Source organism: Miscanthus floridulus, chromosome 9 (assembly GCF_019320115.1).
Source record: "Miscanthus floridulus cultivar M001 chromosome 9, ASM1932011v1, whole genome shotgun sequence".
NCBI lineage: Eukaryota > Viridiplantae > Streptophyta > Magnoliopsida > Poales > Poaceae > Miscanthus > Miscanthus floridulus.
Genome location: NC_089588.1, coordinates 35,498,769 through 35,516,603, shown reverse-complemented (window position 1 = coordinate 35,516,603; position 17,835 = coordinate 35,498,769). Strand labels below are relative to the sequence as shown.

Genomic DNA, 17,835 nt, shown 5'->3' with positions numbered 1-17,835 from the left:
TGAAGTATTCTGATTGAAGTGCCTGAAAAATACTAGGTTCTGTTTGTCCACACAATTTTGATTCGTCCATCTCTTTTATTCTTATTTTTTTATTCAAAAAGCAAGTTGAAATGAGTTATTACATGTGTCGGATAGACATACTTTCTTTTCATGGGAATTTTTAATTTCCCGGTGCCCGGACAAAACTAAGTATTGTATTTATTTAATTATTTTCATAGTTACGGAGGGGTCAGGTTACATTCGGGCATTTTGGCACATTCAATTGGACGTTTGGTGGAGCCAATGAACTCAATCAGACTTTTTTCCCCCCTTTTGAACGGGAAGGCGAGCCTAACTTTAACTGACAGTGAAAGCAAAATCTGAAGACGATCAGCCTGTTGAGGATAGACGGAATGCCAACGATTATCTTCCCATTAGCACAGGGAGTAGTAGCATGAAAAATGAGATCACTGAGGTGCTGACTTTATTGATCTATATAGAATCTATAATGTCGAAAATGAGAGAAAGGCTGATTGCTGGGCGAGGCCCAGGACCAGAGCAGTAGTGCTGCTGCTGCTACACGAGGCGAGGCCATGCCAGGCCAGGCGGAATCTCTGCTGATGTGCGCAGCGCTCCACGTACAAGTAAGGCTTCCCAAGAATGAGTGATCAGAGCATCTCTAGCGCGTCGCTCCCTGTCCCAAGGCATGCTTTTGTTCCCAACGCCTCTCAAACCCACAGCAAATCCTTCCTCTATGAATGGAGAATATAATTGGTGGAATATTAGATATATTGCATTGGGCCTCATGGGCTGATTATATAGGGTATACAGGACTAACACCTCACGTGGGTACGCAATGTGGTACTATTCCTATTTACTCTAACATCCCCCCGCAGTCACAGCGGGAGCGCTACAAACGGTGAGATTGGAGAAGAAGCTGACAAAGCTGACATTCCCCCGCAGTCATAACAGTTGATGCGTCGCGTATGCTGTGGCTGGAGAAGAAGCCGATGAGTCCTCATGCAAGGCGGTAGCCCTTTGTGCCGATGTCGAGGTAGCCGAGCGTGAGGGCGTGATAGCCGTGGTCGAAGAAGCCGTGCTGAAGATGGCCGAGGTCGACGTAGTTGTGGTTGGGTTGCCATGTCGATCGAGCTGCAGGCGCGCGAGGGGCGCCATGATGATGACGGAGACGCGTCGAGGCAGTCGTCGTGGAAGGGGGCGATGCCAAAGTCAACGCAGTCAAGGCCGTCGTAGATGTAGAAGAAAGGCGACGACGCAGTCGAGGCAGACGGGGTAGGAACGGGAGGGTCAATGCCGAAGTCGATGCAGTCAAGCCACCTGTGCGCTGAGGCGTGGACTGGGTTTGCCAGACCCAGCAACGCATCGGGGACGAAAGCACGCGTCGGTGTTGCCAATACCGGGCGTACAAGGTAGAGGGCCCCAACCACGGTGATGCTGTCGACGTGGTTGTGCTGGACGAAGAAGAAGCAGTGCGAGAGCAGACGCATCGGCGAGCAGGGCTCAGCGACGATGCGAGGGGTGTGACCGGCGAGCATGGCTCAGCGACGGCGCGGGTAGCGGCAGCTCGATGACGAAGACCCAATCAGCAGGACGAAGACCTTGTGCAGACGGATGGCGCAGCAAAGAGTGCACAGTACAGTCGTCGATGCACAGGGGATGGTGATGTAGATGCAATGGCGAAGCGGACACACGGGCGGCGGTGCTGCAGCCCGACGAGGCGACACGGCAGCAAGCCAGCAACCCTGTTGCTCGGAGAAGATGCGCGTAGTACTCGACGATGGACGTCACGGGAGCCGGGTGGATCGTGCATAATCGGTTGTACGGACCGAGTACGCGCGAGGTGGAGCGATGATGGAAGAAGCCGGCGGAGGCGTCCCGATCTGTGGTGGTGACGACGAACCGACGATGTAGACATGCGGACTGAATGACCGAGAAGCGATGCAGGAAGGCGTCCCCTCGGCATCCCCTTCCCCGGCCAGGCCGCACAGTCGAAGATGTAGATGTCAGTGTAGTCGATGCCGATGCCAGAGTAGGTATGCGCGAGGTCGACTGGCGATGGGCGACTCAATCCCGATCAGTGATCGGGCAAACCAAAAAGATACAGCAGCAACAGATCAGGTGTACCCCGGCAACAGTGCACCTCAGCGCGGCTCGTCCCGGCTCGCGGCACGAGCTGCCGGAGTCGGATGGGGCGGGGCGCACGGCGGGTCGCGGTCACGCGAGGTCGCACGAGGATGACGCAGATTGGCCGGCCACCACCATGGCGGCGCGGTGTTGGGGTCGATCTGCCCGGGCCACCACCTCGGTGGCGCGGGATGGGGCGACGCCCAGCATCCTCCACGGCGAGCGCGGAGAGGGCGGCGAGGTAGCGCGGCGCCGCGAGAAGACCCGATCTGCCGCTTGACGATGACGAAGAGGGCGCGGGATCAATAGGATCCGGCGCCTAAAGAGGTGGCGCTGCCCCCGGCGGAGATCGATTTCTCCCCGGGGGCGCGCGGTGCGGAAGCGGTGGCGGCTAGGGTTAGAATCTAAACCTAGGCGAATGATACCATGAAGGAGAATATAATTGGTGGAATATTAGATATATTGCATTGGGCCTCATGGGCTGATTATATAGGGTATACAGGACTAACACCTCACGTGGGTACGCAATGTGGTACTATTCCTATTTACTCTAACACTCTACTCTAGGATAATTATCATGTCCTCCCATACTTTGCCTTCTACTGTATCGAGAATACTTATCCGACAACGGAAATTATCATGTCACTGTTATGTGTTATTTCACTTCCTATCCTGCCTGTGTGAACAACAATGGCAGTCTCACATGCTCTATGCCACCTTTTTATTTTGCTGTTCTCTGGGATGCATTTATATAGTAGTGAACTCAATGAGTGCATTATGCATACACCTAACAAGACCAGTCAGATATATATATGGTTCAAAAGCACTGGATCACTTTTCTTTATAAATCAAGAGGGTGCCCTCCTGCTGTATATATATTTTTTGTATATTGGAGTTTAGGAGTTATTACAATGAAACTCAAGAAACCAAGAAAGAGAACACAAAATTGTGGACAAGACTATCCATTGCTCAACAAATAGGATGTCAAAGGAAAACTAGTGATGTCTCTGATGGCATGTTTGCATGCTTCTGTCCAAGAGAGGCTGAACTTGAGTAAAAATCAGATTATTACGAGTGAACCAAATGCACCCACATATGACAATGATAATTATTTCCAAGAACAAAAGGAATTATGGCTAGTTGGACCATGAAACTTAATGTGGAAAGGATCTTCATATTTTGGGGTGATTAGTCCTATTGATGCCCAACAATCGTGAGGAAACCGATAGTAAAGGGATATATGGCGATTAGTCTCCTTCTGTTAGGTTGTCAATATTTCTCTATCTACCTTCTGTTACAAATCAGCTTTTTTGTACTCTTGCTGATTAACACGTACTACCTTCGCATGGCGACAATTTAGGAGACAATCTCTTTCAAAATTTTGAATACCAAGAAATTGCAGCTTGATCCATCTATGTTAGCAGTTTTTCACCACATAAGTTCTGTGCCCTCTATATACAATTCTATTACCTCCATGATCCATAGCGCTACACCACTCCTTTGTTACCAGGTAATAATTCCCATCCCATTCACCCCCCCAAAAAAATGTTATCAATAGAATACTCTGTTTGTTAACCTGAGATCAATTGTTCTCGGCCTAGGCAAGTGCTCCCATTGCACAGTTTTTCTTCAAAAAGATCTGCCTGCAATTAATTACCCCCTGACACAACTCTTTCTATATTTCAGGTTTAATCTAAAGGCTGCATAGGCTATACGGTCTTCTCAAAAGTTCTGTTCCATAGTCCACGGCTACAACGCCAATCCTTTCTTACAAGGGAACAATTTTTTCGCCCATGATTTCTTCGTAATATCCTGCACCATTTGTCAATACAACACTTTACTGATTCTTTGGCTTACCTACACAACAGTCAATTGCTCTACGTGGAAAGGACAGAGGATTGATTCCTGAATCTTCTGGTAAATAGATATGAAATATTATTTTTTCCCTGACATTCATGTTCGTCCTTCATAGCACTAATAACATTCTTTTTGTTCCTTAATGCACTTTTGCTATTTTATTAGGTCTAATTTGTAGTGACGCCAACATCATAGTAAGGCCCACATAGGGTCTGTGCCCTTTATACACAATTCTGTTACCTCCATGATCCATAGCACTACACTACACTCTTTTGTTTACAAGGTAATAATCCCCATCACATTCACCCCCAAAAGATTGCTATCAATAGAATACTCTGTTCGTTAACCTCCTTTACTTTTAGCATCAGATTTGGATATGTACACAGGGACCAGTAGCTTCAGGTGCAAATTAGAGCAGATTTAGACGCTTTTTTCTTGAGCACATATGCAAGATTAGTATGTTCCCAACATCGCAAATTGTCCATTGTAGCATAAATACTTCTTACATTTGTAGTCATATTCTCCATGTACAAAGTATGTCATTATTTGCTATCTGTTTCTACACGGTTACGCGTCCTTATGTGTACCCTTACATAACTCATATCAGTTCACTTCTTTGATATTTTCTTTGATACTTCTTTGATATTTTCTTTGATATTCAAATATTGCTTAATCCATGCCCCTCCTGCAAGACAACTAAATGTTATGTTTGAATCATAATTGGCTGATACATACCACCTTTATCACTGCATCTAATTCTGTTGTATGTATATTGTCAGCCCGCGCGGGGTTACCCGCTAGTATATGAGATTTCCTAATCCTAGCATGCATATAGCATTGGAAAGGATGAAGTAGCCGATTCAAACGTTTTGTCCTCCACAACGCCTTGAGATTAAGGAGAATGCGGCAGACAATTGGTGAGTTAACTGTGAACGTGATACTGACAAATTTATTCATGAAACTACACAGACGCCATTGTTTTCAATACATATTTTATGTTGATAACAAATATTCAGCACTGAATATGCCTAAAAATCAACTAATCTGCAGGACAAAGCAATAGAGTAATAATATATAGGATGCCGCTGGCTTAGTAGCTTTATACTAACTTACTTATAACTACGTTTCACATATGCCTAGTTTCTTACACATAACAATGATTTCACTAGCAGTGACACTTAAACAACAACATGAAAGCACACATTAAAAAATACCTCATCTGACATATACCTTGACAGTAACAACTCTAGACGTTCACAGCTCAAGTTTACACTGAGCTTCTTATATCTCCGATGGTTGTCATGTTCAACGGACGTCCAATAGCTGTTTAGCCCTTGCCACAAGTGAGGATAAAGGTTCACCTTCCTCCATTAGCCCTACATCACCCATGAAGATGGTGTAGTTCTCAGCCTCTGAGATGGCCTCCTCCACCATCGATAGTACCTCTATCATGCGGAGATTACGGAAACAATTAACATTACTAGAGTCATACTCCATCAACTTTAGAGCTTGTTCAAGTATCACTCTCCTGATCCCAGGGCAATCAGCATTAGGCTCCATGTTCGCATTCAACGCGTCGACAAGCTGCTTCACAAATGTTACCTTTGTTAGAAGTAGAATGAGGCCAACCAACTGTATTGCGAGGCCCAAGAGGGCTAGTATACACATGTACATATGCAAAGAAGCCCTCCAAGTAGAGGGAAAACACATATACCTCCTATACATCTAACACCCCCCCTCAAACTCATGGTGGATCTACAACACTGAGTTTGGAGAGTAGAAATCTATGATGAGCCCGGGTCTGTGCCTTGGTGAAGAAATCAGCTAACTGAACCTCTGAAGGCACATGGTGGAGCGTCACAACCAGATCATGCACCTGTGATCTCATGTAGGAAGCATCAACGCCAATGTGTTTGGTGAGCTCATGCTTGACTGGGTCTCGAGCAATACTGATCGCACCGGTGCTGTCAGAAGAGAGAGGAGTGGGTGCAGTGGCAGGAACACCAAAATCCTCAAGAAGCCATCGTAGCCATGTCACCTCCGCAGTCACAGTCGCCATAGCACGCAGCTCAGCCTTAGCACTCGAGCGGGAAACTGCAGTCTGCTTCTTGGTTTTCCAGGCAATCAAGGAGGAGCCAAGGAAAACACAATAAGCAGAGAGAGAGTAGCGATCATAATGATCACTCGCCCAAGTCGCATCAGAATACGCCTGAAGCTGAAGAGAACTAGAACGAGAGAAGAAAAGGCGCCGAGAGATAGTTCCACGAAGGTATCGCAGAACACGAAGGAGGTGAGCATAGTGGAGTTGGGTAGGAGCTGAGACAAACTGACTCAAGATATGCACAGAGTGAGAAATGTCAGGACGAGTGATCCCAAGGTAGACAAGACTCCCAACAAGCTGACGATAGCGAGTAGGATCAGCAAGTGGTACACCATCAGTGGGTCGTAGGTGAACACCAAGCTCCATAGGAGTATCAACAGTGCGGTGATCAGTGAGAGCAGCACGGGAAAGAATGTCCTGAGTGTACTTCTCCTGAGAGAGAAAAATACCATCAGATGTGGAGGTGACCTCAAGACCAAGGAAGTAACGAAGGGGACCCAAATCAGACATAAGGAATGTCTCACTGAGACGCTGCTTCACAAAATCAATGTACTGGGAATCATCGCCCGTGATGATCATGTCATCGACATAGAGAAGAAGAAGGGTGCGACCATGAGGGGAAGTGTGAACAAAAAGAGCAGGATCATGATCACTTGGCGTAAAACCAGCATCGATGACAACAGAGGAGAAACGCTCAAACCAGGCTCGAGGAGCTTGCTTGAGGCCATAGAGAGAACGTCGCAACCGACAAACCAGGCCATCAGGAACAGAGTATCCTGGAGGTGGCTGCATATAGACTTCCTCTCGCAGCTTGCCATTGAGGAAGGCATTCTTGACATCCAACTGGGATATCGACCACTGACGAACAGAAGCAACTGCAAGAAGAGTGCGAACAATAGTCATGTGCGCGACAGGAGCGAAGGTCTCCTCATAGTCACGACCTTGCTCCTATTGGAAGCCGTGCGCCACAAGACGAGTCTTGTAGCGCTCAAGAGAGCCATCCGAGCGGGTCTTTACCTTGTACACCCACTTGCAAGTGATAGGTGTGACGTGAGGTGGCAAAGGAACAAGATCCCAGGTGCTAGTATGTTCTAGGGCAGCAATCTCCTCAGCCATAGCATGTTGCCACTCCTGGTGAACGGCAGCTTCTCGATAGGTCGCGGGCTCAGCCAAGACGGCAGCAGTGAAGCCAAGGCGATCGGGACGACGAAGGGTGCTGCGATCACGAAGAGAATAACGAGGAAACTCGGGAGGAGGTCCAAGGACGGATGGAGAAGAGTCAAGTGGTGGCGCCGGGCGCGGACGACGAGTGTAGTAGTGAGTGATCTCACGGGAAGGACGCAACGATGATAGTGGAGGAGAGACTGGTGGTGGAGAGGTAGGAGGAGGTGGTGAAGGTGGAGAAGTAGGTGGTGGTGGTGGAGGCGGAGTAAAAGATACCTGAGGGGGCGAAGACGATGGAGACGACAGCGGAAGATACCACTCAGGTAAAGTGAGGAATGAGAGGGACTCAGTGGTACTAGAAGAACCGGAAGGGGAACGAGGATAGTAAGGCCGGGATTCATCGAAGGTGACATCCCGAGAAATCCTCATCCGACCTATCAATAGAATACTCTGTTCGTTAACCTCCTTTACTTTTAGCATCAGATTTGGATATGTACACAGGGACCAGTAGCTTCAGGTGCAAATTAGAGCAGATTTAGACGCTTTTTTCTTGAGCACATATGCAAGATTAGTATGTTCCCAACATCGCAAATTGTCCATTGTAGCATAAATACTTCTTACATTTGTAGTCATATTCTCCATGTACAAAGTATGTCATTATTTGCTATCTGTTTCTACACGGTTACGCGTCCTTATGTGTACCCTTACATAACTCATATCAGTTCACTTCTTTGATATTTTCTTTGATACTTCTTTGATATTTTCTTTGATATTCAAATATTGCTTAATCCATGCCCCTCCTGCAAGACAACTAAATGTTATGTTTGAATCATAATTGGCTGATACATACCACCTTTATCACTGCATCTAATTCTGTTGTATGTATATTGTCAGCCCGCGCGGGGTTACCCGCTAGTATATGAGATTTCCTAATCCTAGCATGCATATAGCATTGGAAAGGATGAAGTAGCCGATTCAAACGTTTTGTCCTCCACAACGCCTTGAGATTAAGGAGAATGCGGCAGACAATTGGTGAGTTAACTGTGAACGTGATACTGACAAATTTATTCATGAAACTACACAGACGCCATTGTTTTCAATACATATTTTATGTTGATAACAAATATTCAGCACTGAATATGCCTAAAAATCAACTAATCTGCAGGACAAAGCAATAGAGTAATAATATATAGGATGCCGCTGGCTTAGTAGCTTTATACTAACTTACTTATAACTACGTTTCACATATGCCTAGTTTCTTACACATAACAATGATTTCACTAGCAGTGACACTTAAACAACAACATGAAAGCACACATTAAAAAATACCTCATCTGACATATACCTTGACAGTAACAACTCTAGACGTTCACAGCTCAAGTTTACACTGAGCTTCTTATATCTCCGATGGTTGTCATGTTCAACGGACGTCCAATAGCTGTTTAGCCCTTGCCACAAGTGAGGATAAAGGTTCACCTTCCTCCATTAGCCCTACATCACCCATGAAGATGGTGTAGTTCTCAGCCTCTGAGATGGCCTCCTCCACCATCGATAGTACCTCTATCATGCGGAGATTACGGAAACAATTAACATTACTAGAGTCATACTCCATCAACTTTAGAGCTTGTTCAAGTATCACTCTCCTGATCCCAGGGCAATCAGCATTAGGCTCCATGTTCGCATTCAACGCGTCGACAAGCTGCTTCACAAATGTTACCTTTGTTAGAAGTAGAATGAGGCCAACCAACTGTATTGCGAGGCCCAAGAGGGCTAGTATACACATGTACATATGCAAAGAAGCCCTCCAAGTAGAGGGAAAACACATATACCTCCTATACATCTAACACCCCCCCTCAAACTCATGGTGGATCTACAACACTGAGTTTGGAGAGTAGAAATCTATGATGAGCCCGGGTCTGTGCCTTGGTGAAGAAATCAGCTAACTGAACCTCTGAAGGCACATGGTGGAGCGTCACAACCAGATCATGCACCTGTGATCTCATGTAGGAAGCATCAACGCCAATGTGTTTGGTGAGCTCATGCTTGACTGGGTCTCGAGCAATACTGATCGCACCGGTGCTGTCAGAAGAGAGAGGAGTGGGTGCAGTGGCAGGAACACCAAAATCCTCAAGAAGCCATCGTAGCCATGTCACCTCCGCAGTCACAGTCGCCATAGCACGCAGCTCAGCCTTAGCACTCGAGCGGGAAACTGCAGTCTGCTTCTTGGTTTTCCAGGCAATCAAGGAGGAGCCAAGGAAAACACAATAAGCAGAGAGAGAGTAGCGATCATAATGATCACTCGCCCAAGTCGCATCAGAATACGCCTGAAGCTGAAGAGAACTAGAACGAGAGAAGAAAAGGCGCCGAGAGATAGTTCCACGAAGGTATCGCAGAACACGAAGGAGGTGAGCATAGTGGAGTTGGGTAGGAGCTGAGACAAACTGACTCAAGATATGCACAGAGTGAGAAATGTCAGGACGAGTGATCCCAAGGTAGACAAGACTCCCAACAAGCTGACGATAGCGAGTAGGATCAGCAAGTGGTACACCATCAGTGGGTCGTAGGTGAACACCAAGCTCCATAGGAGTATCAACAGTGCGGTGATCAGTGAGAGCAGCACGGGAAAGAATGTCCTGAGTGTACTTCTCCTGAGAGAGAAAAATACCATCAGATGTGGAGGTGACCTCAAGACCAAGGAAGTAACGAAGGGGACCCAAATCAGACATAAGGAATGTCTCACTGAGACGCTGCTTCACAAAATCAATGTACTGGGAATCATCGCCCGTGATGATCATGTCATCGACATAGAGAAGAAGAAGGGTGCGACCATGAGGGGAAGTGTGAACAAAAAGAGCAGGATCATGATCACTTGGCGTAAAACCAGCATCGATGACAACAGAGGAGAAACGCTCAAACCAGGCTCGAGGAGCTTGCTTGAGGCCATAGAGAGAACGTCGCAACCGACAAACCAGGCCATCAGGAACAGAGTATCCTGGAGGTGGCTGCATATAGACTTCCTCTCGCAGCTTGCCATTGAGGAAGGCATTCTTGACATCCAACTGGGATATCGACCACTGACGAACAGAAGCAACTGCAAGAAGAGTGCGAACAATAGTCATGTGCGCGACAGGAGCGAAGGTCTCCTCATAGTCACGACCTTGCTCCTATTGGAAGCCGTGCGCCACAAGACGAGTCTTGTAGCGCTCAAGAGAGCCATCCGAGCGGGTCTTTACCTTGTACACCCACTTGCAAGTGATAGGTGTGACGTGAGGTGGCAAAGGAACAAGATCCCAGGTGCTAGTATGTTCTAGGGCAGCAATCTCCTCAGCCATAGCATGTTGCCACTCCTGGTGAACGGCAGCTTCTCGATAGGTCGCGGGCTCAGCCAAGACGGCAGCAGTGAAGCCAAGGCGATCGGGACGACGAAGGGTGCTGCGATCACGAAGAGAATAACGAGGAAACTCGGGAGGAGGTCCAAGGACGGATGGAGAAGAGTCAAGTGGTGGCGCCGGGCGCGGACGACGAGTGTAGTAGTGAGTGATCTCACGGGAAGGACGCAACGATGATAGTGGAGGAGAGACTGGTGGTGGAGAGGTAGGAGGAGGTGGTGAAGGTGGAGAAGTAGGTGGTGGTGGTGGAGGCGGAGTAAAAGATACCTGAGGGGGCGAAGACGATGGAGACGACAGCGGAAGATACCACTCAGGTAAAGTGAGGAATGAGAGGGACTCAGTGGTACTAGAAGAACCGGAAGGGGAACGAGGATAGTAAGGCCGGGATTCATCGAAGGTGACATCCCGAGAAATCCTCATCCGACGAGCAACAGGGTCATAGCAGCGATAACCCTTATATTCCGTACTGTACCCAAGAAAAACACACTCAACAGACTGAGCAGTGAGTTTTGTGCGCTCATGAGGTGGAAGTAGGACGTAACAGACACACCCAAAACAACGAAGATGGCTATAGGAAGGAGGGGTGCCGAAAAGACGCTCATAGGGAGTGCAACCCCGAAGACAAGTAGAGGGTTGGCGATTTATAAGAAAAACAGCTGTAGAAATAGCCTCAGCCCAAAAATGAGGAGCAAGCATAGAAGAGATCAAGAGAGCACGAGCAGTCTCAAGAGTGTGGCGATGCTTGCGCTCAGCAACACCATTTTGAGCATGAGCACCAGGACATGAAAATTGGGCAAGCGTACCCTGCTCAGCAAGGTAGGAACGATGAGCAGTGGAGATGTACTCACCAGCAGAATCCGCATGAAAAACTCGAATGAGAGAGTTGAACTAGGTACGGATCATGGTGGCAAATTGCTGGTAAATAGAAAGAAATTGACCACGAGAAGACATCAAATAAATCCAGGTAAATCTCGAATAGTCATCAATGAAAATAACATAATATGATTGACCCCCTTTTGAAACAAAAGGTGCATGACCCCATACATCAGAGTGAACAAGATCAAAAGGTTTCTGGGACTTAGACTCACTAGAAGGGTAGGGGAGTTGCAACTGTTTGCCAAGTTTACAACCCGTACAATGAAGAGTAGTGTCACCAGAAACCGGACCTAAAACACCACTACCAACAAGGGTGGACAATCTAGAACCAGAGAGGTGGCCAAGACGACAATGCCACTGTGCAAAAGAAGTGGTAGACGAAGCAGCTGACACGGATGCTGGAGAACTGGGTGATGTGGGAGCCAAAACGGGTGAAGGAAGACGCAACCAATCAAGCTCCCAGAGGCGTTGGGAGTCCCGACACCTAGGCCCAGTTCCCACCAAGAGGCCCGTACAGAGATCCTGAACACAACAAGAATCAGACTCAAGGATTATGCGACAGCCATGATCAGTGATTTGACCCGCAGACAAGAGTTGCATAGTGAGTTTGGGAACATGCGAAACAGTAGGAATATTAAACGAAGAGGTCAAAAGAACACCTCTCCCAGCAACAGGAAGAGAAGTGCCATCTACGGTGCGAACAGAAATAGGTGGATCGGGGGAAGATAGAGAGGATAAGTGTGTTGCATGAGGTGTCATATGAAAAGTGGCACCAGAGTCGAGGAACCATGGGGATGATATACCTGACGGAGGAGGAGCGGAACTAGAAGCCTGAGCTGTAGTCCCGTGACCGGAGGCCTGAGCTGCAGTAGTGAGGCGACGAAATAGGGAAAGAACCTCCTGCTCCGCTGCAGACACGGAACGAGTGCTCTGTGAAGTAGAGGAACCACCAGAGTCCTGAAAAGAGCGTCTGCCACGACGCCCTGATCGGTCGCGCTGCTTCTTGCGACAATCCTTCTCCTCATGACCATAGATCTTGTAGTAGCCACACTGAATACCAGAAGGTGCCCCCGTCACCACAGGAGAGGGCTGAGACGGAGGCGGAGAGACCTGGGGAGGTGTGGCTGCTAGGACGGAGGGCTGCGGCGGAACACGAGTCACACCCCCAGCTCGAAGACGTGTCTCCTCAGCTCATAACTCAGGCATCGCCTCTGAGAGCGATGGGCGCGGACGACGAGTCAGCAACTGTGCTCGAACAGTCTCGAACTCGGGACGAAGCCGAGAGAGAAACTCGTGAAGGCGAAGAATGTCTCTCTGGTCCCGGTGACGGTCACAGCACCGGCAAGTACCACCACCGCAGAACTCAGCGCCCAAACTGTCCAGGCGATGCCAGACAGCTGTCATCTGACGGTGGAAGTCCTCAACTGTGGAGTCAAGCTGACGAAGCGACTGAGCCTCGTCAACAACAGCAAGGTACATCGCTTCGTTACGAATCTCGTAGCTGCGACGGAGGTGAGCCCACATAAGGTGTGAAGTGGCAAGACCTCTAAGGGATAACGAGAGATCGACCTCCATGCTCGCAAGTAAGATAGCCTTAGCAGATTTTTCCTCGCGCAGCCAAGTCTCATAGACACCGAGATCAGACTGGTAGCTCTCCATCTCAGCCTCAAATGCCTCAAGTAAAGCATTCTTGGCATCATCATCAGCATCTGGCGGGTATGTGGGCGGCGTGGGAAGAAGAGGACGGGGAGGACAGATCCGCTCACCCGTGAGGTAGCCCCACAGCAGCTGCCCATCCATGTGGACCTCCATGTGGAAAACAAAATCGCTCCAATTGGTGCCATTGAAAATGACAGGGCACCGAGGGACCAGAACATGGCCAGGACGTCCGGGAGACGCCATGGAGGAGAGAACGAGCCTCTCTTCTTCTTCTTCTTCTTCTTCTTCTTCTTTTGTTGTTTTTTTTTGTTGTTGTTTTTTTGTTTTTACAGAGAGGAGAGGAGGACCGGCCGGCTCGCTAGCACAAGACCGACGGCTCGCTATACAGGCGCAGACGAAGAGAGGAGAGGGAGACAGAAAGAGTTGAGATGAGAGTGGCAGCAGAGCAACTGCACGGGAGACGAGCCGCGCACGCAGGTGGAGGCGTCCGGCTCGCAGGGCCGCTCGGGAGGGAGCAGGCGCAGTGCGGTGGCGCGGGAGGGCGGCGCGGTGGCGTGCAGGACCGCGCGAGCGGCGCGGTTGCACGCAGGGCCGCGCGAGCGGTCGGCGGGCCGGCGCGCAGGGGCGCGCGAGCGTGCGGCGCGGGTTCGCGACCGCTGCGCGATGCAGTCGGATGGCCGGGGCGGAGCAGCGCGAGGGTGGGATGCGGAGGCCGGCGGGGTTGGGCAGAAATCGCCAGCTGCTGCTCAGCAGCCGAAGGTAAGGATGGAAACCTAGCTTGATACCATGTTAGAAGTAGAATGAGGCCAACCAACTGTATTGCGAGGCCCAAGAGGGCTAGTATACACATGTACATATGCAAAGAAGCCCTCCAAGTAGAGGGAAAACACATATACCTCCTATACATCTAACAACCTTAATCTGACCATACTCAAAATCTCGGGCGAACTCCTCTGGGATGGCTTCATATATATGTGAACTAAGGGCAATGAAGATTTCTAGTTCTTCACCTTCTGCACGGTGTATTCTTTCTAGCACCTATCATGAAAAGAGGAACATGAAACATAATCTGAAATATTGCAGTTACACTACACCTAATTAGTCAAGTGTTAAATATATTACCCTACAGTGAAATATTATGATATCTGAGGTAAGTCACTTATTGCAAATTATAATTCCTTTTAGTTTTGTCACAAGTCAAATTTCTCTGCTTTGATCATTAGTCTAGAAAAAATGTGTTAAGAATTGTACAAATTAAAATAAATGCACTGTTACAACATTTCTTAAAGAGTTCAATGAAACTGAATTGATATCGTAGATGTTGATACATCTTCCATAAACTTGACTGAAGTTAGAAAAAAATGATTTATGCTAAAATTAAAGAGAACATAACTTGGAACGGATTGAGTAGCAGATTGGATTAGTTTCTTTAGAAAATGGAAACATGTTTCAGCCTTTGCATAGTTTGCACATTGCACACATGACACATAGTAGCTTGGATTAGTAGTGCTCACCATCCGTGAGATGTAAGATAGTTGCTTCAAGTCCGTGTCTTTGAGCTCAGGTCGAGCGTGCATGCACACACTCCGCAACAAACTTGCTGCACAGCACATCTATACCTTTCAACATGGATCATGGTTATGAGTTCCTCAATCAATGAATAGCCTGTTTGCCTTAGCATAGTCAGGCAGTTGTCGACATTGCCTATTGCCAACAGTGCTACTGCTTGTCCTGCGACCTTCCTTAGGGCTTCTCTGGAGTGAGAAACACCTGCACCTGTGCTACTGGAGGGCTCGTCTGGAGTGAGAAACGCATGCATCAATCTTGCAATGATCCTTTGGACACGCCCAATCGCCTGTCTCATGCTGGCATTAATAGCAAGGTTTCTAATAATTCCTGCCGCCAACTTCCTCGTCTCATAGTTGCTTGTGATGTCTCCCAGGATCTCTGAGAGATTTCTCAAGAGAAAGGGATGCTTCGATATCTTCTGCCTCAGTGTTATGCCCATCTCCCCATCGATGCTTGTGAGCCTGTAGAGTAGCTTCAATGATGATTGAACAAGGACCTTCTTTTCAGTGTCAGTATATTTGTTGTCACTTGTGTAAAAGCTTGTGAATCTTGTGATCTTCCAGATGAGGTCGGTCGCTTTGTTGATCTTTGCACAATTGCTTTGATCATAAGTAGCTAGGCTTTGAATAATTGACATACCAATTACTGGAAGAAGATCTTGCTCTGTCAGTGGTCCTTCCTGGGGAACTGAACAGAATTCAGAAACTTGTTGCCATCGTCTGGCTATCCAGGAGTTGTGTTCGTAACTACCAATTTGTTGTGTTGAGCCCTCTTGTGTTTTGAGAAGATTACCACTGTTCAGAATTTCATCTCCCTTTTCCATTTGATTACTAGTGGTACTGGTATTTAGAAATACCATATCATCATTATTTTGCTCTTGTTCGTCATCTGCGTCCAGAAGCGGGTTCCCTCTCTTCCGCTGGCTACCATAATCCAATAGTAGAGACACATTCTGAACTATCCCAGGGCAGTTGACGGCCAGGTGGCTTTTGGCAAGCTGATCAATGACCTTCGCTGAAAATAGTCTAATGGTTTCATCCTCTCTGTCTCGGCCTGTCCGGTGCAGCATTCTCATTACTCTGGTCATCGTCTCGGTCGATGCTTTGAGCTTCACAAGGAGCTGTGTTCTAGTTGGATCCCTCTGTAGAAGGGTGTGTGCAGTCCGGATCCCATGGAGCTGCCTCTTGGTTGAGTCTGAGTTTAGATAATTAATGGCAAAGTTGCAAAGGCTGATATTTGGAGCAAGCACATTTCTTTCCATGCATTTCTCCAAGGCATATAAGTAGTACAAATTGACAAAGTCTACTCCCCACTGACCTTTGAATCCCCCACGGTTGATGATAAATCTTCGAGGGATGAATGGGAAGATCTCGACCACGCATGCCACAAGATACAGTGCTCCTTGGCCAAGTACCATCCCATAGAAGATGTTTAAAGACGGTGCAAGGTTTATCGTATCAGGATCGCCCGAATTTTTTACATTTTAGCCTTTTTTTTAAAGTTTCTCAAAAATAGACATATGGTGGAAAGATTTCAGAATATGGACCCTTAACTCGGCGCCATTGGTGCTGGCGCCGAGCTAACACGTCTCGGCGCCAGCGTCCTGGCGCCGAGCTAACACGTCTCGGCGCCAGCGTCCTGGCGCCGAGATCTTGGGCTCGATGTTGACGTGGCGTTGATTTGGCAGGCAGCTCGGCGCCATAGACGCTGGCGCCGAGCTCGGCGCCGTGGGCACTGGCGCCAAGCCTCCTTTCCTCTCCGTCCCTCGCTCTGCTGGTACTTTATTACGCATAGCTTTTTCGGCAACAGAATGGCCGGACGGCGGGTGGAAGAGTACTGTGTAGAAGTTGGAGCAGTTATCGTGACTCGTGGGATGGGTATGTACGTACGATTACTACGTCCCTGCGTGTTTAGATTTTTTATTGTCTGTACAGGTTGCGTCATGTCAATGCCACTCTACCCACTCCGTCCTGCGCGAGCGGTGCTCGACTGCCCACACCACGCGACAAGACCGCCGCTATAGTGGACGGGAGGAGGGAGGGGGGATGTGTGATGGGACAGGGCGAGACTACGAGGGCCCCGCTTGGCGCCGGGCATGCTATCGTTACAGCTGCCATTTCCTGTTGGACGGTGAAATAGTTGTTCGCTATAGTGGACGGTGAAATAGTTGTTCGCTATAGTGGATGGTGAAATAGTTGTTCGCTCTCGTTGACATTACTGCTGCCCTTTCCTGTTGGTGCTAGTCTCTCCTGCTTGGCGCCGGACATGCAATCGTTCTACGTTTTGCGTGTACCTCTGCTATAAGCTTGTCTTTGTACCCCTTCCACGGTTCCACCTTTTACGTGTGTTTTGCCTCTTTCCTCTCTTGCTTTCTCTCGCCTCTTGTAAGTTGTTCGTCATTTGTGCTTATGCGTATGTTATCATGCTATGTTTAGGCCGACGTAAACCTTACCTAGTACTAATTAGCAAGTTACATGAAACCTAATATACTATATTTTAGAATAGGACTCTTCGTGCTACGTTTAGGCTGACGCAAACCTACCTAATATTAACTAGCAAGTTACACGAAACCTAATATACTATAGTTTAGAATAGGACTTTGTGCCATCGTTATTAGACATAAGTTATTCTAACTCATATGAACATGTGTCATAATCCGGATCAAATACGAGATACGGAGAACGCGACCATAGTTCGAAAAGTAAAAGAAGAGTAAAATGATTTGCGCTGTTCGCTTGACTGATAAGTCATGACTGAAAGTACTGTTGGTTGATTTGTTGTGAGAGAAAAATACTGTTCGTTGGCTAAAAAAATACAACTTATAAACCAAGCGAACAGGATGATTATTCTGTCTGTCTGTTTTTTTTCCTTTCTACAATGCTCTTGCGCCCCTTTCTGTCTTATACGTGACACAGATTCACAACTTTGTTCTTATAAGTTAGAACCATACTCATATACGTTTTGAAATAGATAATCCAACTATTACGTAAATCTCTGAGCTATAAGTTGTTAGGTTAATCGAGCGATAAGGTATTCCGTTGCAACGTGCCAACATGTTTGCTATTATATACGTATGCTCGCTAGTGGTCTCCTTCA

At 47.8% G+C, this 17,835-nt stretch overlaps 1 protein-coding gene and 2 pseudogenes across 1 annotated transcript; all 3 read right to left on the bottom strand.

Annotated features, from left to right (window-relative positions):
- Positions 1 to 5,725: 5,725 nt before the first annotated feature.
- On the bottom strand, positions 5,726 to 6,985 carry LOC136479653 (uncharacterized mitochondrial protein AtMg00810-like). The gene has a single exon (XM_066477442.1). The coding sequence runs from the start codon at positions 6,983 to 6,985 to the stop codon at positions 5,726 to 5,728; it is 1,260 nt and encodes a 419-aa protein (XP_066333539.1).
- Positions 6,986 to 8,666: 1,681 nt separating this feature from the next.
- LOC136479652 (uncharacterized) lies at positions 8,667 to 15,826 on the bottom strand (annotated as a pseudogene).
- LOC136483849 (uncharacterized) lies at positions 12,267 to 13,444 on the bottom strand (annotated as a pseudogene).
- Positions 15,827 to 17,835: the final 2,009 nt, after the last annotated feature.